The 22,233-nt window shown below is 35.5% G+C and overlaps 1 protein-coding gene across 3 annotated transcripts; it reads right to left on the bottom strand.

Moving 5' to 3' along the window:
* Window positions 1–4,856: 4,856 nt before the first annotated feature.
* LOC115967431 (BRASSINOSTEROID INSENSITIVE 1-associated receptor kinase 1-like) lies at window positions 4,857–17,767 on the bottom strand. Of its 3 annotated transcripts, none has more exons than XM_031086522.1 (12): window positions 17,301–17,767; window positions 16,897–17,112; window positions 15,407–15,539; window positions 15,243–15,314; window positions 11,146–11,289; window positions 8,855–8,926; window positions 8,669–8,740; window positions 8,492–8,571; window positions 7,600–7,725; window positions 7,178–7,519; window positions 6,415–6,809; window positions 4,895–5,275 (listed from the first exon to the last, which is right to left on the bottom strand). In XM_031086522.1, exons 2-12 carry the CDS (start codon window positions 17,006–17,008, stop codon window positions 4,955–4,957), a joined length of 1,869 nt encoding a protein of 622 aa, XP_030942382.1. In that variant the 5' UTR covers window positions 17,009–17,112; window positions 17,301–17,767; the 3' UTR covers window positions 4,895–4,954. The 3 variants fall into 3 exon arrangements, with proteins under 3 accessions (XP_030942381.1, XP_030942382.1, XP_030942383.1); XM_031086523.1 differs by lacking the exon at window positions 17,301–17,767 and adding an exon at window positions 17,257–17,274; XM_031086521.1 differs by lacking the exon at window positions 17,301–17,767 and having other exon boundaries at window positions 4,857–5,275; window positions 16,897–17,250.
* Between the last annotated feature and the right edge of the window lie 4,466 nt (window positions 17,768–22,233).

The following is a 22,233-nucleotide window of genomic DNA, read 5'->3' on the forward strand; positions in this document are numbered from 1 at the left end:
CAAAATTAGCTTATGTTTTTAAAGATGCGAAATTCAACCGTCTTTCACCCAATTGTTCTCCTTCGTCATCTTTTTGTAGTGGTAAAGACGTAGGCATTTGCTGCTTTTCCATTAGAAGAATAGTTTTCTCTATTGGAGGATTTGTTGCTTTTTTATTTGACATAATACTAGCTTTTAATGGATAATATATTGCCTTACCATTGGACAATGTGCTTACCATTGGGCAATGTGTTGCTTCCTTATTTGACCAATATAATAACTCATGCATGTAATGCTCTACACACACACGCGTCTACTTAACAAGTTGGTTCTTTGTTGGAATATGATCAAAATTTTGTTATTGTAATTGTAGTAATCCTAGTGCTAGATGAAGTCCTTCACCTACAACTAGCATTATTCACCATTATTTACGTAGATTTTGTAGATTAACCCATTATTTCACTAATGGACACCATTATATACATACAGTACGATCCCACAATCTCACATGCCCAAAACAATCGTTCATATTCAAGGATCAATAGGATCATATAATCCTTCGTGACCCTAGTTTTTGGCCATTTTATTTGGTAGAACAGAATCCTACTTGGTCCCAAAAGAAAATGAAAAAGGCCTAGTACAACCATTCTTGTTGTTCTTTACTTTTATCGTATGGGAAGAAAAAGATATCCTTTACAAGATAGATTATAACCAAAAAATCAAACCTACAAGTACACAACAATAATACTTACGTTTTTAAGATGGAGATAAAGATCAGAAGGTGACATTTTTTGAGGTAGATTACACTTTATGTAGCCATTAATGCTTTAAAGATTTACTAGAAGCTGAGAGGTAAAACGGAGGATAAAACATTGATTTGCAGTGTGAGAGTTTAAAGTTAAAAAGGAGAAGAAGAAAGAGTTAGAAAGTGGTGTAGGTTAGATATTAAATGTCAAATGAATATAAATGTGTCACATTTTGAATTTTGCTTGTTAATCGACCACCTCTTTTTCTTTCTTTTTTTTCTTTTAAAAAAAATAAATCTTTTATTTTATTCTGACGTTAAGTTTATTGTATATAAATAGTAAATATATTACTAGGAATTTGTACAGTAAATAAATAAGTGATGCCAGTGAGAGTTTTACAATTTTTTTTAGAAGAAAGCTGTGAATTCTATTAAGACTAATTAACCAAATCGGCTAAAATTACAGTATTGAGATGTGAAGAAAAATCATCCATCTACACCAATAGAACCATAATATGACTAACATATCAAGTATGGTTGTCAGTGACAAAAATTCCTTGTCACCGAACATGTGAAAAACTAATACTACAAAAGGCTTCTTCAAGAATCTTCGCATCAGAAATCATATGACCAAACGAGGCAAATGATTCATCCTTACCTCTAAAAAAATTGATAATCATTTCCAAATCTCCTTCAAGATTAATTGAGAAAATGCATATTTCATGAGCAAAACTTAGAGCTTTCACTGCTGTCATTACGTTTGATATATAGATTCAGTGAAATAATTAAGGTCCAAACATAGAGCTTTCATTGCTGCCACTACGTTTGACATACACTTTTAGTGAAATAATAAGATCCAAATGAATAACCTTTGTTCGTAGGCAAGACAAGATGTATTCCCTACTCATTGAAGATTGTGGAAGCAATGTACAAGATTGAACAAAAAGTAATAAATTTATGATTCAAAAGTACGTTGATTTCAAAATTTTAATAATAATATTTCTATGCTAGATCAACTACATGAAATTTTGTAAGTTATTAAGAAGAGCTTTGAAAGTATAATCTAAACAATCCCAAAGACAAATAGTTTGGGATATGTTTCTATTATGGAATAATAAGTCATTATATTTGTGTAGACACTTGATTTTGCATCCATAATTTAATCTTGGAATATGGTTAGAGTGACCATTCATATACCCAAAATTTAGAGTTGCATTACATGCATTAATTCATTCATTGCATATCATAAAAATAATCTTGAGATTCTAACAATCGCAATGGTATGTCCGATTCCTGAATCGGACCATCAGATTGACAGATATCACAAGATCAAGTTTTCACGGTCTGCATGCATTTTGTTTGGGTGGAACCGATCACGCATGATTAATTTAAATTAATTCTGATTGGTTAAACTATTAAAATTAAGAGATAATTACACTTTATCCACCCGTGATTTGCCTCTAATTTGACTTATCTACCCGTGGTTTCATTTTTAACACTTTACCCACCTGTAATTCCCTCCGTTACTATTTTGTTACCCACTTCCAGTGCAGATGTTACTCTAATACAAAAACTCATCAAAAACAGAACCTAAAACAGATCAAACACTCCTCACTCCCAAAACACAACTAAGATCACAATGCAATGTGCTTGAGATAATGGACTGAGAACCACCTGAGTTTTGATCATGCAAGCAAACCGAGGAAGAAGGAGACACAGTGTTCATCTGTTCAGCTGTTGCAGATAGATCCTTTTAATTTTTGAAACCTAGGGTTTTAAATTTTTTTTTTTCGAAATAAGGTTTTTGCTTGCTATGTAATGGCAAAGAAGTAGGGGTTCGAAGGTTGTAGCAAGCAATGGTAGAGAGGCAAAATTAGTGCATATACCCATATCAAGTTCCAAATAAAAACAAACTCATTTGGGATTTTTCTAACACTGCACGTTCAGTAAGCTAGAAGGTAGAGAATCCTAACTAGTAGTATTACTATTACTCATACAACTGATACAGGAATCCTTATAATTCACCAGAACAAAGACAAACGGGCTTAATTGGCAAGAACAAACAAACCCAGCTCTGAACATTGATACAATGTTAGTGAATCTAACCCAAAAACTGGATCTATTAAATAGAGAGCCCAACTAGTACATAGACATAGACATATATAAAGTTATAAATTCCAAAACACAACAATTGGATTTAGTTTGACTAGTATGATCCAGTTTTGGTACTCGTGTATTTCTTTAGAGAGAGTAACAACAAATTTCTTCTCATTGGCTTTTAATTGATTTGCAAAATCAATCATCAAATGATTGAAGACAACACCAAAAGTTTCTACTCCAAGAAAATCAATGTACTTTGATGTGAGATGTATGTCATTCCACAAATAGATAATATTGCTTTCAAATTTACTAGATATAGTTGTAGCTTGAAATATTTTGGAACTTTTGCATGACCACAAGCATTAGTTTGGTGAGCACGTTGGATGAGAGTGTGTTTTGGGAGTGAGGATTGTTTGATCTGTTTTAGGTTCTGTTTTTGATGAGTTTATGTGTTAGAGTAACGTCTATACTAGAGGTGGGTAATAGACTAGTAACGGAGGGAATCATAAGTGAGTAAAATGTCAAAAATAAAACCACGGGTAGGTAAGTTAAATTAGAGGCAAACCACAGATGGGTAAAGTGTAATTATCCTTAAAATTAATTAAATACTTTTGTGATTGGTTGTTGGTTAGTGTCAAAAATAGGCTTGCTTACATGTAAATAAAGTGGATAATCAAATAACAAAGAAATTATGGATAATCAAGTCTTTTTGGAATATTTATCTATAAAATAATTATCATTTTAAATACCTGAATATCAAGAAAAATGGATTAATTTTTAGAATATGAATCAAAAACGCGTCTAGGTGCAATTTCCGGCTCAAAAATCTTCAGAAAAAAAGTCCAAATCGGATCAAAACTCAAACGCAGGCCTGACACCCAAGAGGGCTTGTTGGCACTTCCCAAGTGCCGATTGACCCAAATGCTCAACCCGGTCTGGGAACGTCATGATTGAGATAAAGTCTATCTTTTTTGACTTTTAGAGATAAGAACGCGTTCCAATTTGTATCTGATCTCATTCAACTTATTTTTTAGGCATCCCAACTTCTGTAAATAGAGGAAAAATATCAAAATTAAGAGCTCTTCTTTTCTGACTTTTTTGTTCCCCTTAAGTTAAAGACGTTCTGGAGGCTTTTGCTTTAAGAACTTTATTGTGCCTTGTTCTTAATTCATGTTTGTCCTGCTTAGATATTGATAGGTCAAAAATGTATTGATCCCTCGTGATGAATTAACCAATTAATAAACCAAGTTAATTAATAAATCCGATTAACATGCAATACGTGTAATAGCATAAACAAATTATCAACTAAGTTAATATGTAGTTGAAAATAAAGTTGACACGGTGATTTGTTTACGAATGGAGAAAACCTCCAAGACAAAACCCTACCGAGTGATTTTAAGGTCATCACTTCCGAGAATCCACTTTTATCATAACAAGCGATTACAAGTAAAGAAATCTCAATACCTTATACCAACCTACAGTTGAATCCTTACCTCAATACCCAATTAGACTTGTTCTGTAATGACAATCTCTCATTTTAATGCATAGCTCCCAGTACGTGACTAACCAATTGATGCAGAGATCCAAGTATGTAACTAACCACCAACTTAAAAAGGATGTTGACTACAAAGTTCTTCAATTCATCAACACGATGAAGATCACAAAACTCCTTGATTACAAAATCCTACGGCATACAAACGCAATAGCTTCTTGAAAAGAAAGCTCATATTTATTTTTGCTATACTAAAAGCCCAATTAGACAACATTGTCAACTTGTAGCTCTGTGTGGAGTCTACAAACAGGACAAGAAGCATGGTTCCGAGTCAACCACGTATGAATACATGCAGGATGGAATGCATGGAGACATGTAGGATGCTTAACGAGGCTCTCACCCTCTAGAAACTCCTCAAGCCAGACAGGGCAGTCCGTGGCATCTTCATCGACATGGAAATCTGTTTGTGGTAGGTCCGGCATAAGAGGCTGACAATCATGAGGAAGCTCCGCATTGTGCTCAACCAGTTCTGGATGGTTCTTCATCTTCCACCATAGAAAGGACAGAATCAAGGTAACGATGAAAGCAACGATTTGAAATTTATATGCATGCTACGAATGGAACCATGAAATTTAGGATCATCTGGGACCGGACAATTCATCTGGAGGGATTTGGGAAGTAGAGTTGTTGTCGAGGATCCAAGTAGCGTTTGGATTATGCATACTATTAAAATCTTGTCGGAACATTTCTTCCTTTTGCCACTCTTCCCATCTTTCTGCCAAGCCATCACCTTCAAGCATTCTAACTACCTCTGACATCTTCGGCCGTTCCATTGGGGCGCCTTGTGTGCAAAGTAGCGCCACTTGGATCAGCTCTTCCACCTCGTCCTCAACATATTCACCCTGCATATCAGCATCCACTAGTGCCTCCAACTTCTTATCTTTAAGAAGTCCTTTCACCTAATGAATTGTCAAAACTAATGTCAGGCAGTACAATGTAACCCAAAGGAAAAAAATGTATGTTGTGCACTCATTTAAGAGGATAAAAACAAGTTTCACCTGTATTGGGAAGTAACAAAAGCCAATAAGCAAATTACAAATACAACCTTAACCATAAAGTGGCTCAACGCCCTATAAAAAACCAATTTGCTACATTATAAATTCAATCTTAACCAATTCCCTAAGATGCTCGTTAAATGAACCCAAAATAAAACTCTCTTTAACGATTGAGCTAGGTTTAGAGAGGAAACTTTAGACTATAGTAACAAGTAAAGCCCATGTAGTATATAACAACACCCAGTGAAACTCTGCTAACATGACATGGGCTACCTAAACTGGCGTCAATATAAGGGTTATAACAAGCCACGTTCAGTCTGACCATAGGCCCTAAAAACGCGTAGTTGATTTAATAGAACACAATTTTTACGTCTACCCTCATACATCACCAAATTTAAAGTATGATGATGGCAATAGTTTTTATTTTTTTAAATAAATCCTGAGGAAAAATTATGGTTAGCTTTAAAAATGACTTCCAGAAACCCAACACTATTAAGATTAATTATATATTAATTTTCTACATAAGAAAAATAACCACCAGCATTTACATTCTCATGCCATTACACAGTGCAAGGTGGAGAGCTTTGGCAAAATGGCAGTGACACAAACGGTGATCGAGGAGGGTGACGGTAACCAATGCGATAGCTAGTGCCAGTGAGTGATGAGCTTGCGAAGGGGTTGTCGTGGATTTTGTTGCGTGATGGCAAGTGGTAATAATGGTTGGGGTTTGGGCTTTCATTTCAGTTTGGCTTGGAAACATGGGTTGAAAGCAGCAGTGACAAGAATTTCTTTTTTGTTTTTTTTTTATTGGGTTAAACCACAACCTCACCTCCATCCCGTTATTACGGAAGGAGGAAGTGTCATTCGAGCTAAAGCTCATTAGCACTACATTCTCCTTATCACAGACTGTTTAAAGCAGAAAGCTAGAATATCCGGAAACAAGACAAATTCAAAGAAGGATAGAGAATTATTTGAAATAGCACCATGTCCAATGATAAATTAGTGACAAACAAACATGTAATAGGAAGATGTGAATTACTTACCCAATCAAGTAACATGACATCGTCATCATTTGCAAGCCGAGCAAGATCAAAAGCTCTTTGACCAGTTATTAGTTCAAGAAGCATGACCCCATATCCAAAAACATCAGTTTTTTCTGAAGACTTTCCAGTTGAGAGGTACTCTGGTGCTATATGCCCAATTGTGCCACGTACAGCAGTGGTCACATGAGTATCTTTGTAATCCATAAGTTTAGCCAACCCAAAGTCTCCAACTACTGCTTCAAATTCCTCATCCAACAATATGTTTGCAGCTTTTACATCACGGTGAATAATTTTAGGATCACAATGATCATGCAAATAAGCAAGCCCCCTTGCAGATCCTAATGCAATTCGTTTACGTACAGGCCAATCAAGTGCAGACTGTGATTCCGGACGGTCTACAATGACGAATCAAAAAAACATGAGAATAATCAACCATCTTAAGAACAACACACCAATAACATTTGAGATTTCTTTTTGGTGTCTGCATGGGTATCTGGAGATGTAACTTGTGTTATTTGTAAACTCGAATGGTTTGTTTGGATATAGAGCCCCCAAGAAGTCCAACATACCCAAATAAAAAGAACATAGTTGGTTAATTCAACTTATTCTCCCCCTATCCTCCACTTGACTTAGAAATGAACTTATATTGAATTTTACACTTAAATTTAATCAAGATTAGAGTTGACCTTTGCATTGAATCAATGAAAATTGTTTTAAAATATTAGAAAAGTGTAGTTCATAGAAAAGTGGCTAGCAAGAGTACCTCTTAAACATGATGCTACACTTCCATTTACCATAAAGGGATAAACAAGCAACCGTTCTGTTGGTGTCATGCAAAACCCACGAAGACGAAGAAGATTACGATGCACAGCCATGCTTATCATTTCTACCTCAGTTTGGAACTGCAGCTCCCCACCCTGGGTACGCTCCTCTTTGAGCCTTTTTACTGCCACTAGAGAACCATCAGCCAAACGTCCTTTATAAACTTTTCCAAACCCACCTCTTCCCAGAATATTTTTGTTGCTAAAAGTATCTGTTGCAACTTGCAGTTCACGCAGAGAAAATCTCTTGAGCTGGCCCAGGTGAACTTCTGGATCTTCTTCAGCTGGAAAGACAGGGATATATAAAAATGCTTCCTATGAAGCAATAACATTATGTTTATAAAAACTGTATTGACTCTCTAACCAGGTACATCAAAGAAATGATCCTGTGGTTTCCTTCGTCGCCACCAGGCAAGCGCAATTGCAGGGGCAGCAAAAAGTAGAGCAGCACCAGCAGCAACTCCTCCAGCAATTGGTCCTGTGGAACTACCTGAAACAATTCATCAATTTAAATAGAGAGGTTGTGGCTCTCTTAAGCAAATCCCGATCATAGCAGGTGACAGAATTCACAAATGGCAATGATGGCAAGTTCATAGAAGTTAGCATTCCAACACATGTTATCTCTGTGTGTGTGACCATTTAAAGTGACAGATTGTGACTCTCTTATGTGAACCAAAATTGTAACAGGCAAGATAACTCATTAATTTCAATGATGATGGAGTTGCTCTATCTCTAAGGTATCATGCTCTTTGGGAGAATTCAACCAAACCACCAAGTATATCTACCAGAGGACTTTACAAATGACTTCAATGTCATCCTCCTCCTTTCCTTTATCCCTCCTATTTTGATTGGTCAATAGCATCCCCAACCAATGTCAACTTTCTCCTTTTCTTCATCAAGGAGAGGGGGTGGGTCATAAGAAGTTGGAGACGGTTTTCAAGCTCCAGCAGTGATGATACTTCATGCCTTAGATGCAAATACATCCCACTTCCAGATAGTTGCTTCCAAAAACAATTGATTTCACTTGAATACTTCATGCTTATATTAAATCAGAAGAAAGAGGAAGAAACGGGCAAATAGAGAGATTGCAAAATCAGGGAAGTTATCTGTGAGATGATTTTTAAAAGAAAATCAAAATATTCAAAACAATTTCTTCTCAAATTTCTATGAGAACTCCCAAAACTGCACACACACACAATAAACCTCATTATCAATCCGACTAGAGTTCATATTAATGATGAAAACATATAACACACCTGGAGTAGAAGTTGGTGGTGCTTGAGGAAGAGGAGGAGGTGGAGAGGCAGGGGGATTATTGAGTAGATTATTTTTAAAACTGCAAAATGAAACAACAGAAGTCAGCTAAGCTCGTTCATCAGTCAAGTCATTCTGGAATTCTGCCGTGAAAAATTGAAGAAAGAAATGAAATTAACCTGATAGGAGTAAATAATGAAAAGGAACCATTTATGGGAATATCTCCTGTTAAACGGTTGTTTGACAGATCTCTTCATTCAACATGGAAAGAAGATAATGTCACATTTTTGCAATATATATGATGTGCAAATAATATATAAATCTTGATTGATCAAGAGAAACTTAGACATCAAGATAACACTCACAGGACTTGAAGTGATTGAACTGTAGTTAATATTCGGGGAATTTCTCCTTTCAAGGTGTTGTTGTTCAGACGCCTATTTCAAGCAACAGAAACTGTCATTTACAGATAACCACAAAGATATTGCAGAAATAGAACCATCTAAATATTCAGTAACATTCCAGTAACTATACACAACAAACATATTACTAATTACTTAAAAGAATAACACTGTAAAATACCAATGATGTATCTAATGACACTAAATTGTATGCTACATCTAGCCATGAATAACAAGTGTAATCTGACTCTCATTATTCAAACAAATCCAACCCCGATTAGAAATAATGAGCACAGTAAATTAATTCTAGTTTAGGATCAATCATTTTTCATTGGTCACTCGAGATCAAAATAATGAATGTGTTATGCAAGAGCAGAGCCAAAAAATTTTGTTTGGGGGGCTGAGTTATAGTACTGATATATATATATATATATATAATACAAAAATTTATTCATCTAATACTAGGATAAGTCATAATTCATAAATATATTGCACACAAAATTATCAACTTTGATGTATATATATTTACTAGATACCTTTTGAAGAGAACTTATCATCTTTTCAACTCTACTAAGTATACTGATGTTGTCTAGTTTGAAATTAAGACATACAAAAATACAAATAAATATACACACACACACATACATACATATATATATAATGCTAAATTACAAATTACACCCTTTAACTTTGACCAAAATTCAATTCAATCCTATAGCCTCTGATTTATTCATTTAAGTCCTATGTGGCAAATATCAAATTTGGCCCAGCGGCTAGTTAGTTGGCTTTAGGATTTTGTTTTTGCAGATATTTATGTGAAATGTTGGATCATTTTTGTAGGAATTTTTAGTTTACTTTTGGATCCAAGGATAATGACATGGGAAGACTTGGTTCCCAAGTTTGGCTGTTAGTGACATTTTTTAAAGCCAATGAAGGTAGCTGGAAAAGCCAGGTGCTAGGTGCTATGAATCTTTCTCCCATGTCTGATGCTGATACTAAGTTAGTAATTTACTGGATCAGGTTATATGTTTGGGCTAATTAGATAATTTATAATTTGTCAATAAGAATTACCATGACTACAATTTATTTTATACAATTAAAAGTATTCCAAGTACTCTTTAATCTTTGTCTCTGGTAACACATCATCCTAATCACTTTGTTTAGTTTCATCACACTGAAAAAAGGATTCTCTATGTCCGCTGCACGCAGCGAGACACTCACAGCACGTGGGATACCACCTATATCACACATGTCCCCTATCCAAGATTTTTAGGGAGAAATAAAAGGTTAAGAGATATAGATGACAAAAATCCTGTTGATATTATTGACAAATGAGAAACCCAGAGATGCAAATAAATACAGGATTCAACCATAAAAGATTTGCCATCAGTTCCCCAAAAGTATGCAAGAAGTTCTTAGGCAAATTGGGCAGCATGTTTGACAAGAAAAATATGCAAAAACAAAAGAAAAGGGAGGAATAATCAGTAAAAGGAATCCAAAACAATGATGACAGCAATCTGCAGATAAAAATGAATTCAAAACCACAAGCTTCAGCCTTTGCTCCAGTGGCCTTACTTCCTAAAATTGATGACTTAACCTACCTCTCATAGCTAATACACCATCTTAAACATAGTGGAACTAGTTTTCAACTTTTATTTTAATTTATTTTATCTTTTTTAGATAAGAGTGGACTGTTTCCACATTACACTATGTCTTAAGCCTCCCAAAGCTCCCATTCCAGCTAAAGTAGCATTTTGTCTATGGTAAATTTCATAAAAATATACGTGTCACAAGGTCACCTTGCCTTCAGAGTTCCAATTACAAGTTCAAATTGTTCATTTATTATTTTCTGCTAGGGCAATGACATCTCCATCTGCAACACCTAAACTACAATGAAGATATACATTGTACTTGGAAGTCAGCAATGCTTTGGGTTGAACAATTTTCTATTTTCAGTGAACTTTCAATAACATCCAACTGCATATGCATGTTTGTGTATGTATTAAGTATTAACCAAAAGTACCATTAGAATAATTGCCTTATAATATTGAATAAACGTAACAAAGAAGAAGCATTTTGTTTCTAGATATAGAACTAAGAAAAATTACTATCTAAAAGCAAATTAGCCATAAGCTTACCTGTTTTAAGGTAGGTGAGCCACCTAATTAGATGCTTAGTAAAAGGGGAAAAAATAATAAAATAAAATAAATAAATCTATTGACTTATACTATAAGATGAAGGATAGATGTTCATACAGAAAACGAAGTTTTTGAAGCTTGCCCAATGTGGATGGAATCCCTCCGTTTAAATTGTTCAAGTAAAGATCCAAGCTCACCAAGTCTGTCAAATTCCCAAGCTCCTCAGGGATTGGTCCAGTTATGTTATTACTATAAAGTTCCCTGCCACAACAAGATCATTTAAAGGTCTGTGCAAGAAAAAAGAAAAAAACTATATAGCACATTCCATGTTTTATTGCAAAAGAATGCAAAATGAGTCAAATTTAACATTCATAAACTTTGCTTTAGCAACATATAGAACAATGGCCAGAACCAATAAACCATTTCCTAGATTAGATGGCAAAAAGAAACTATAAGACACATACATAAGTTGAATATTGAAAGATATAATCCACCATGGGATGTATAAAAGACATTCACCAAAAGCTATCAATTAAGATTAAAAAGAAAAATGTGCAATGGCAGCCATCCAATCATATAATGACCTTAACAACAAAAGCTTCAAGTCCGAAATTGATTTCACACACCGTTCAACTCTTTCAGCATTTCATTGTCTCCAAAATTCACCACATAAGACATAGAGGAATTGCAGTCCCGTGAATTGTTAATCATCTTATTCAAGAAAATCAACAAAAGAAAAACAGGATAAAACATGAAATATAATCCATCATATTCGTACATGTTTGTGTGTAACACTGTGTTCTTACATGGTTCATGTTTCTACTCATTAAAATATTATATCAGTTGGTGCTCCACCCAACTGTGGGAGAGGCGGGTGGCAGCAGTCTTTCGGGACTCATCACAAAGTAAATAATCAAGAACCTACAGAATATATTCCAATTAAGAGAGATGGGAGGTAGGAAGTTCTTTCAGTTAGAATCGAAATCATTCAAAGTAATTTTAGAAGAACACACAAGAAGATACGGGCCTTGGATTATTGAATGGGGCAAAGGATTTATGAGCAAAAGGCTCTGAGGGAACAAGGGAGCAATTTGTTCTGCTCAACGTTATCAAGTTTAAATGCATCACGACCCTACCAAAGATTCCTCAAAAATTTTAGGGAATCATGCAAAGCTTTTGTGTTCTAGAGATGTTAGAGCAAATGAAGCCAGTTTTTATATGTGGCAGAGTATGGAAGGAATGACAGTCATGGTGAAGAAATCATACCAGATAGATGATACTTTTAGGGGTGGAAAGGATTTTTTTAAGTGATAAACGAGTTAGTGGAGATGTAACCACACCCCAACAATATGAGTTTAAACAACCAAACTTCACCTGAACTGCACAACAACCATAAACACACTTTGGGACTTTGCCCATCACCATGGACAAGACTTTGGTTGCAGAACCAGCAGTTGGGGGACATTTAATACAAACAAAAAAACATAGATCAGATGATGCAAGTATGACAAGGTGTTTGATTACGTCATGATGACAAGGACATGATGTGACATGGAAGACCACTCCACTAGGGCATGATGATGTGGCTGAAATATGCTACTCAAGGAAAGGCTTTCATTTTAGACATGATTAAATAATATGGCACATGGAAAATGTGGTAGAAATTAATTCGAAATGTGACCAATTAATTTAGACATGTGAGATAAATGATATATAAGCTAAGCGCTGGCTATAACTTGTGATTTCTTTCAGCATGTGACTTTGTTTTACACGTGCTAACTATAGTTTTAAAAGTAAAAGGAAACTACTTATTATACAACATAAGCTAATAACAGCTAGCTTTAAAAATGAACCGCATCAAAGGTGATGTAGAAAGAAATGGGAGATCTCAATACAAGGAAAATTCTAGTTTTTCACAGTATATACCTTCAAAATTGGATCATGAAGAAGCTCAAAGGATTTGGCAAGTACATAGGCACGCCTTATGAGGTATGGAAAAAAACCTAGTTTAATTGTAGCAATTGAGGCATATTGAAGTAAAGGGACACAAAAGAAGTTCTTAGAAGAGTCCAAAACCGACCTTCAAGGGTCATAAAGAACTGAAAAATATGTCATGCTCAGTAAAATGAATATAAAAGTTCAAAAACCAGCAGTGATAAAAGTGACAGGGCATTACTCTCAACTCCGAGAATTTGAATATCATTTTTTGGAACATAGGAACCGAATGATGGAGAAAAAAGGTTGTGAATGAGAAATTTAATCAAGCTATGGAAGACTACATTGTTTGTTTGAAGGAAATGAAATCAAAACTCATCACAAGAGGTATGCTAAGAATTTTATGAGGATGTTAACAAGTAGACTGGTTGTATTTAGGTTTTTGTGGAACAAAATAGTAGTGAAAATTGATGAAGCAGTGGGAAATTTCTTAGTGTTATGCTAATAGAGGGTGTGGGAAACCAATTCAAATGGGCTTTTTACTAGATTTTATGGTTCAAATTATGATAGTGATAGAAAGCTTTTTTGGGATTCATTACCAAGGATGTAACTAGTTGGTGGGACGCGTGTGTGTGTAAGTAGAGACTTTAATGTCATTTGCTATCCGAGTGAGGGACTGGGTGGAGATGGATCTTCAACAGTCAAGACCTCTCTAATTCGATATGTCTACATGGATTGTTGGATATTTCTATGGACAGGGTAGTTTCACCTAGTCCAATAATTGAGAGAACCAATCAATGTGCAAAATTGATCAATTCTTGTTTTCGCAAGATTTGGAGGATCAATATCTTAATGTGGTCTAATGGAGGCTCCCTCATTTGCTTTCCAATCATTTTTCCTATTCTTTTGGACTGAAGAGATATTCAAAGCAGTAAAACCCCTTTAGATTTGAAGATATCTTGTTAAAAGTATAAGGATTTATGGAAAAAATTAAAACATGGTAGGAATACAATCATTTACAAGGCCTCCAAGTTACATTTTGGCCAATAAACTTAGAGATCTAAATATGGACTTGAAGAAATGGAATGAGGAGTTTGGCAAGGTGGGAATGACATAGAATGATTCGTAATATGAGGTTCATGATCTAAATGTAACGTAGAAAAATATGTCCTTATCATTTGAAAAGAAATCAAAGGAGGAAAGAGCAAAAATAAACCTGGAAAGGCCTACATTTATGGAAGAGATTAATTGGAGAGAAAATTTAAGAGCATTTGATTGAGGGCGGGAGACACAAACACCAATTTCTTCCATGGTCTTGCCAACTACCACCAATGGAACAATTCTATAGGTGCCCATTCAAAAGATGCTGAAGTGACATGAAATCAAGAAGTCTCTTATCCATCCAAAAACACACACCAAAAAAAAAAAAAAAATCATTAACTATATAATGTATAAATTTACAAACAATTATATTATGCAAATGGCGTTGAACATCCTTTGCTGGATGGATTATCATTTTGAGCTATCAATGAAGATGAAGCCAGCCGGCTGAAAATAACTTTGAAGAAGTTTTTAATGCGATGAGAATTATGAATGGAGACAAAGCTCCAAGTCCAAAGTTTCCAGACTGCTTGGCTTTCTTTCAAACTTGTTAGGACATAGTCAAAGATGACATCATACTTTGATACCATGATAAATTGGAGCTAGGTGGAAACAGGGTTCAATCCTAGGACCACCGACCACCTGCTTTGATACCATGAAAAATTACAAATTGTCCCAAAAACCCCTTTGCCTTTTTATAGTTTTCTTTCTTAATGCATGCATACTTATCCACCAAAAGAAAAAAAAAATCAAGAAAAATATAGACGGAACCCATTAGAATTTGGCTTCTTGAAACTTTTAAGTGTATATGTACTTAATCAAATACTTTGTACAACAATAAACTATTCATTCTAAAAGGAATAAAACTCTATATTTATGTCAAAACTCAATAACAAGCTTGTTCATAGCATCATACGTCATGAAAATCACAAAAAAGGAAATGATGCAATTCACGGTCTTCAAGTTAATAAGAGGAAAAACTATTAGCAAAAAAAAGGCTTTTAATTCTTATTTTTAAAAACTTTATCTCTTTTTTTTTTTTTTTTTTGATAGGTAGATAGGGGGAGGACGTAGGTGGGGTTCAAACTAATTATCTTTTAACATGAAACAAATAGTTAACATCATCATTTGAACAAAATAAAGTCAAACAACTTGCCCAGCATGTGAAGATGACTTACAAGTATTGCAGATTTAAAAGCTGACCAAGTTGTGGAACCAGTGTACCAGTAAGATTTGCATTTCCAAGATCACTGGGTGAAAAGATAATAGGCATCATATTTGTAATAGTTAAAGTAAAGTGTAACTACAAGTCCAAGTAGCATGTCACATAAATAAATCTTACACTCGTGTCACACTATTTTCGCTATCACATGTTACATGGAACCATGTGCAGGGATTCACAAGGGTAGGATCCCAACTTTGCAGAACATTGTTTGGATCAGCTAAATTGGTCTTCAATGCATTCAAAGCATCGCCTGTGTTATACAAATGAGGCACAATCATTAGGTGCAAACATCAATTATAGAATAGTAATTTAAGTTAACAATGTTTTTTTGATAAGCAAATAAATTGAATTAAAATAAATAAATAAACCACAAGGATGCCTGAGTATACAGGCAGTATACAACAGGCAGCTCAAAAATAAAACAAAGACAAAAACATCAAAAAGGGGGAAAAATCAGCAACTAATGGGAAGGCATGGATGCCAAGAAATCAAGAAACCCATCCATGGAGAATGAGGGAGTTGGTGAGGTCCTAGTCCATTCATACAGGGACTTTAGGAGAAGATGCTTCAATCTAACCACACTGATTCCAAGAAGGTAACAATGTTAATGTGAAAGCTTCAATTCCATACCAAAATGAATCAACCTCTCTCGTCATCGGAAACTGCCAGTACTCACAATCTTCTAGTGAGATGCCATCCAGTTACACTCACAGTTTTTACCAGTAGCAGTACCAGGAAAAGGAAAACAGGCTCAACTTAAGTGACTTTCCCTTATACAACAACCAAGACCAAGTCGCTCAAGTGAGGCAGTGCAGTAAGTGCATAATGAATCAAACCCTATAACACTACTCCACACTGTACAAATACTAAGTAAACAGTCCCACACAACCATAGAATTTCAAAGCCTATTACTCCTTATACCAGAATAAAAAATGACACACAAGACAAAAGCAAAGAATAAACCTTTTTCTAGATAGTTACAATATGCTGCTAACCCGCAACTTGAACTTTTCTTTCGTAGATCCCCAAGCACTTTGTGCATGGGGAGGTGCCAATTAAGCTACAAACCTCTTGGCAAAGCAAAGAATAAACCATTAGTATGATCCTTCAATTCAGTGATTAAAACATTACAAGAGCTATGGTAACTAGGGATCAACATAGGCAGCCAAGATTTCATTTATATTTTTGTTATGGGTACAAGTACAACTTAGGTACTTTAGAGTTTAGAGATTCCTCAATTTTGTATTGTATTTAATTGTTCTTGGAAACATAACACTGTTTGTATTTTGTTAATCAATACAACCTACAACCAGCTGTTTGAATTTAATTCGAAAACCTATTGTACTGTAACTGCACCTAAATACTGTACTTAAAAGTTACTTATTTTTACCCTTTAGCTATTCCCCAAAATGTGTAGATTTGGCAACTTAAAAAGGAAATAAACAAAAAGTGAAAACCAGTGACACTCAAATTCCTTGAAAAACTCGGAATTTTAATTAAACATCACAGCAAAGCAAATTTCCAAATACAGCAATTCGAAATTCCAACTTACAGCTAAAATTACAAGAGCATAAAAAAGAAAAGAAGAGCGAGAAAGAATCACTAACCTTCGGCATTAGCAGAAACCTTTGATACAAAACCAAACAACAGAATTGAACAGAGAAAAGCGCAAACCGAAACCAAAGCCACCAACCGCTCCATTGATAATAATAATTCCATATATCCTTAAATAAAACTCTTGAGTTGTTATTACAAAGTCTCTGAACCACTTCTGGGTTCAAAAATCATTAAAATTCTCGAACCCCGTTGACCGATCGTTTTGCCTGTTGATAATTGGTGAAGAAACAAAGAAGAAAATGCATGCAGCAACAGAGAGAGAGAGAGACAGAGAGAGTCAAATACTCAGACAAACAAAGAACTAAATACTAAAATAATTTAGACAGAGAACTGAGAATTTTCAAACATACAGTTCAACAAAAGCAGGTAAAGAAAAGAGGTGGGCTGGACTTACAAGTCAATGTCTTTTTTCCTTTTTTTTTTTTTTTATGATATTTATTTTTGGTGTATTGTGATGGGTTTGGTATTATTTACCATACAGGGATATGAAGAAGAGAGAAGTACACACTGTAGAGAGTCAGCAGAAGAAGAGAGGTGAACGGGTCAAAGACGCACGAACACACTTAAAACGCACGCGACAAAACGTTGTGTCCCCACCACCACTGCTTTCCTTACTTAGACCCTTTACTATGAACAGATTTTAATGTTGAACAGAAGGCTCTAGAATGAAATAGAAAAGCTTTTGGAAAAGTGGAAATTGATATAAAGAGGAAACAGAGTCAATTACAACAGATTCAAAACTCCATTGTGACTAGTGAAGATGTAAGGAGGGAGAGAGTTTGCAGAGAGGAACTTGAGGAATTACTAAATTGAGAGGAGTTGATGTGGGCCCAAAAAGCCAGATCAAATTGGATAGTTCATGGGGATAGAAACACAAAATATTTTCAAATTGTGGTGAAACAGAGAAAGGTCCAAGAATAGAATTATTCAAATTAAGAATGTGAATGGGCAGTCAACGGAGGAGATTGAACAGATTTTCCTTGACTCCTTTAAGCAAAGTTATAGTAGCAATACTAATTTAACTGTGGAGAGTATAATTCAGTAAATTCAAGGGCTTCCTATCCCCATCCTAACAGATCAGCAAGTCCATTTTCTTAATAGGGGTATATCCAATAGTGAGATTGAAGAGGTAGTTTTTTCAGATGGGACCTTACAAAGGTCCAGGGCCTGATGGCATTCCTGGTTTTTTCTTTCAACAGTTTTGGGACATTGTCAAGATGGATGTGTGTGATGCTATTCAAGCTTTCTTTCATTCTGGTTCTCTTCTTAAGGCTCTTAATCAAACTTTCATCACGCTCATCCCAAAAATTCCCAACCCTAAAGAGGTGTCCAATTTTTGGCCAATTAGTCTTTGTAATGTATTTTATAAAATTATTTCAAAAATTCTTGTTAACAGGCTGAAGCCTATTATTGATAGTATTATTACTCCTTATTAGAATGCCTTCACAAAGGGTAGGAATATCACTGACAATATTCTCTTGGCACATGAAATTATTGATGTGGTTAGGAAAAAGAGGGGTAAGAGAGATAGCTTTGGGGTTTTGAAGATTAGCATGTCAAAAGCATATGATAGGGTTAACTAGAATTTTTTACAAGCTGTTCTCACTGTTATGAATTTTGATCCCAAATGGATTAAGTGGATCATGGAGTGTGTGTCAACAGTTGAATATACTTTGCTGATAAATGGAAGTGTGACTAGATCCTTCAAGCCATCGCAGGGATTAAGACAAGGAGACCCTTTGTCTTCTTATTTGTTTCTCATGTGTGCAAATATTTTATCCATTTCCTTAATCCAAGCTGAGGATCTTAAGAAAATCAGAGGCATCAAAGTTGGTAGAAATGATCTTTCTTTCTCCCATTTACTGTTTGCTGATGACTCTTTGTTGTTTTTCAGGAAGGATAAAAATTCTATCCAAAATCTCCAACTCATCCTAGAGTGGTATTGTTCCATTTCGGGTCAATCCATAAATCTAGCTAAGTCTGATGTATTATGTTCTCCAAACATGCCTATGGAGGAGAAGGTAGGACTTGCAAAAAATCTCAAGGTCAATCTTGTCCAACAACCCAGTAAGTATATTGGTGTCCACTTCAAGTTGAGAAGTAACAGGGTTGCTGAATTTAATTTTCTCATAGACAAACTTCAAACAAAACTTCAAGGTTGGAAAATGAATCTTTTATCCCAAGCTGGTAGAACAACTTTAATTGCTTTTGTTCTTCAATCTCTACCATTATATTCCTTCTCATGCTTTAAAATTCGGGATTCTATTTGTAGTAAAATGGATTCTATTATCCAGGCCTTCTGGTGGGGTCATGAGCATGGGGAAATGAAGCTGCATCTTATCAACTAGGATAAGATTTGTCAACCTAGGAAAATGGGTGGGTTGGGAATTAAGAAATTCAAACACATGAATCAGGCTATGCTCAACAAACAATATTGGAGGATTTGTTAGAATCCCCAATCACTTCTAGCTAAAACTGTTAAGGCTAGGTATTTTCCTACTTGTAATATTCAGGAGTATAGAGCAAAATCCCACCGCTCATGGGTTTGGAGGAGTATCATCAAACAAGAACATCCTTACTTGAGGGAAGGAAAGTGGAGAGTGGGGAATGGATACAATATTCCTTTGACACACGAGGATTGGTTTTCTCATTTGAATCTGAATCTGTCCTAGTTTCATCTTCATACAGGTATTGTGGGGGATTTAATCAAAACTCTAGGGAGTGGAAGGTAGATTTGGTTAGAAGTTTATATCCTTTCCCTCAGGCCTCAACTATCCTCTAAATCCCTATTTCCAAGACAAATTTTGTGCAAGATAAGCTTGTTTGGAGGCACTCTATGAATGGGGAATATCAAGTGCAAAAAGCTTATGACCTCTTAATTGGGGAGGATGCTTGCCGTTCTAGGCATCTTCAAGCACACTCAGGTTGGTGGAGATCATTTTGGAAAATAAAGGTTCCAGTGAAGATCAGTAACTTTATTTGGAAATTGCTAAACAGTGGTCAGCCAACTTTCCTTACTCTTCATACTAGGGGCATTGCCACAAAGATTCTGTGTCCAATGTGAAATGAAGAGGAAGAAAGTCATTCTCATCTCTTCCTTCTCTATCCTTTTTGATAGGCCAAAAATGAATCGACCCCCTAATGATAAATTAATTGATTAATTAGTCAAGTTTGTTAATTAATCAAATTAACATGCAATGTACGTGGTAGCACAAACAAATCACCAATAAACTAAAGTATGCAGTGGAAATTAAATTGACACGGTGATTTGTTTACGAATGAGAAAACCTACATGACAAAAATCCCACCAAGAGATTTTAAGATCACCACTCCCGCAAATCCTCTATTATCAAAAAAAGCGGTTATAAGTAAAGGAATCTCAGTACCTTATACCAACTTACAGTTGAACCCTTATCTCAATACCCAATTAGATTTGTTCTATAGTGACAATCTCTCCTTGTAATGCACGGCTCCTAGTACGTGACTAACTAATTGCGCAAATCCCAATACGCAACTTCAATCACCAACTAGAGAAGGTTGTTGGCTGCAAAGTTCTTCAGTTCATCACATGATAAAGATCGAGAAGCTCCTTGGTTACAAAACCCTACGATGCACAAACACAGTAGTTTCTTCACAAGAAAGATGAATTAGGGAAAATTCTATCTTTGGTCACAATTTGCTTGAACAAATTTTGCTCAACACTTGTGCAACTTGTGTCACCTTTGACGGCCCTTAAAATAATCCTTTTATATGTCTAGGGTTGTAAGAAAATAAAGCTCAAACATACAATCACGGATTGAATGAAAAACAGTCTTGAAAAACTGAACTTCATAAACCTCAACAAATACCTATCTATCGAACTACTGTCGAGCCACAGGCTAGAACAGCTCTTCAAGGCTTGATAGATTGCTAGCTGTCGAGTTTTAATGAGTAGCACTTTTCTCACTTGAATCTTGGACAGACTTGCATGGCTTTATCAAGTATTAAACACATCTAGATCTACCCAATTACAAGTAAAGTGCATTTTGTCAAAAGATTAGTCAATTACATAAAATAGTGACATATGTTCCTAACAAGTGAATCACACATGTCCTAACAATCTCCCCCTTTGGCAATCCATGACAAAACCACAAATAACAAATGAGATATGAGAGAAGTCATAAATTACTCAACTCATATTTACTTGTTGAATACAATAAAATCTATCCTAACACAAACTCTTGAAAAACTTTGCAAAAAGAGAGTTTATGACAAGAAAGACTTTGACAACCTATATTTTTGAAACACTTTAAACAAAACTCATCACGGCATCTTAGTTTGAGACAGAAATAAAAGATTGCATGCATAATATAAGAAACATGTGTATAAAGAAAGAAAAGAAACAACACATGGATAGATAGGTGAAAGGAAAAACATACATCACTATATAAGGAGTATAAGAACAATGTATGTCAATAATGGTCACAAGACCCATGTACAAGAATAATGTATCTCAAATAGAAAGAAAAGAAAAGAAAAGAAATACATCAAGTTCTCACTACCTACCTCAATGTGCACTATCTTCCTAACAAAAATCTCCCATACTAACTCTCCACCTAACTATGACTACTCTCAAAACTAAAACTACTCCCCCTCTTTTGTCACGAATGACGAAGGGTAAGAGTGCCAAGTAGACATCTCGTCAGCACTGGAAGAGCTAACATCTCCATCATCCTCATCATCAAAAGTAGTAGCATCATCATCATCCTCAGCATCATCAACGCTGCCGGAGCCATCACTCTCATCCGCAGAGGCCATAAGAGAGGAAGCCACGGTATAATCGCCCATCTCAGCCTGGCATCGAGCAATACGGCCAACACGGGTGTTCACCTGACACAACTCGTCATTGAGAGTGTTGAGGCGAGCATCCATGCGCTAAAGCTGCGTGATGATGTCCTCGAGTGTCACACGGCTCGTAGAAAAGGAAGGAACAAATATGGATGGAGCAGAAAGAATGGGAGGAGCTGCTGTACCGGACCGCCTCGAACAAAATTGCGCCTCACTTCGTTTAACAGTAGCGGCATCAATGGCACACATCATGTGAAAGTGGTCGAAAGCAGGAAAGGGAATAAAAAAATGGTGTAAGATCCTCATGATAGCCGAAGGGAACATGAGCTTATCACGAGACGTCGTATCCCTATATACATCTATAATAGAAAGAATGAAATGAGAGGAAAAATCTATAGTGAGATGCTTCATCAAAGAAAGCAAAAATTGAGCATAGGGCTTGGTAATAGAGTTATAATGAGAAAGGGGATGAAGAATAAAAGTCATAACCATGTTCAAAA

This window comes from Quercus lobata, chromosome 11 (genome assembly GCF_001633185.2).
Source record: "Quercus lobata isolate SW786 chromosome 11, ValleyOak3.0 Primary Assembly, whole genome shotgun sequence".
Lineage (NCBI taxonomy): Eukaryota > Viridiplantae > Streptophyta > Magnoliopsida > Fagales > Fagaceae > Quercus > Quercus lobata.

Coding starts and splice junctions, on each gene's coding strand:
- LOC115967431 (XM_031086521.1), bottom strand. CDS start 17,008: ATGGAATTATTATTATCAATGGAGCGGTTGGTGGCTTTGGTTTCGGTT. Junction 8,927..11,145: donor CTTCAAAAACTTCGTTTTCT/GTATGAACATCT, acceptor TGCTTGAAATAG/GCGTCTGAACAACAACACCT. Junction 5,276..6,414: donor ATGTCATGTTACTTGATTGG/GTAAGTAATTCA, acceptor ACAATTCATTAG/GTGAAAGGACTTCTTAAAGA.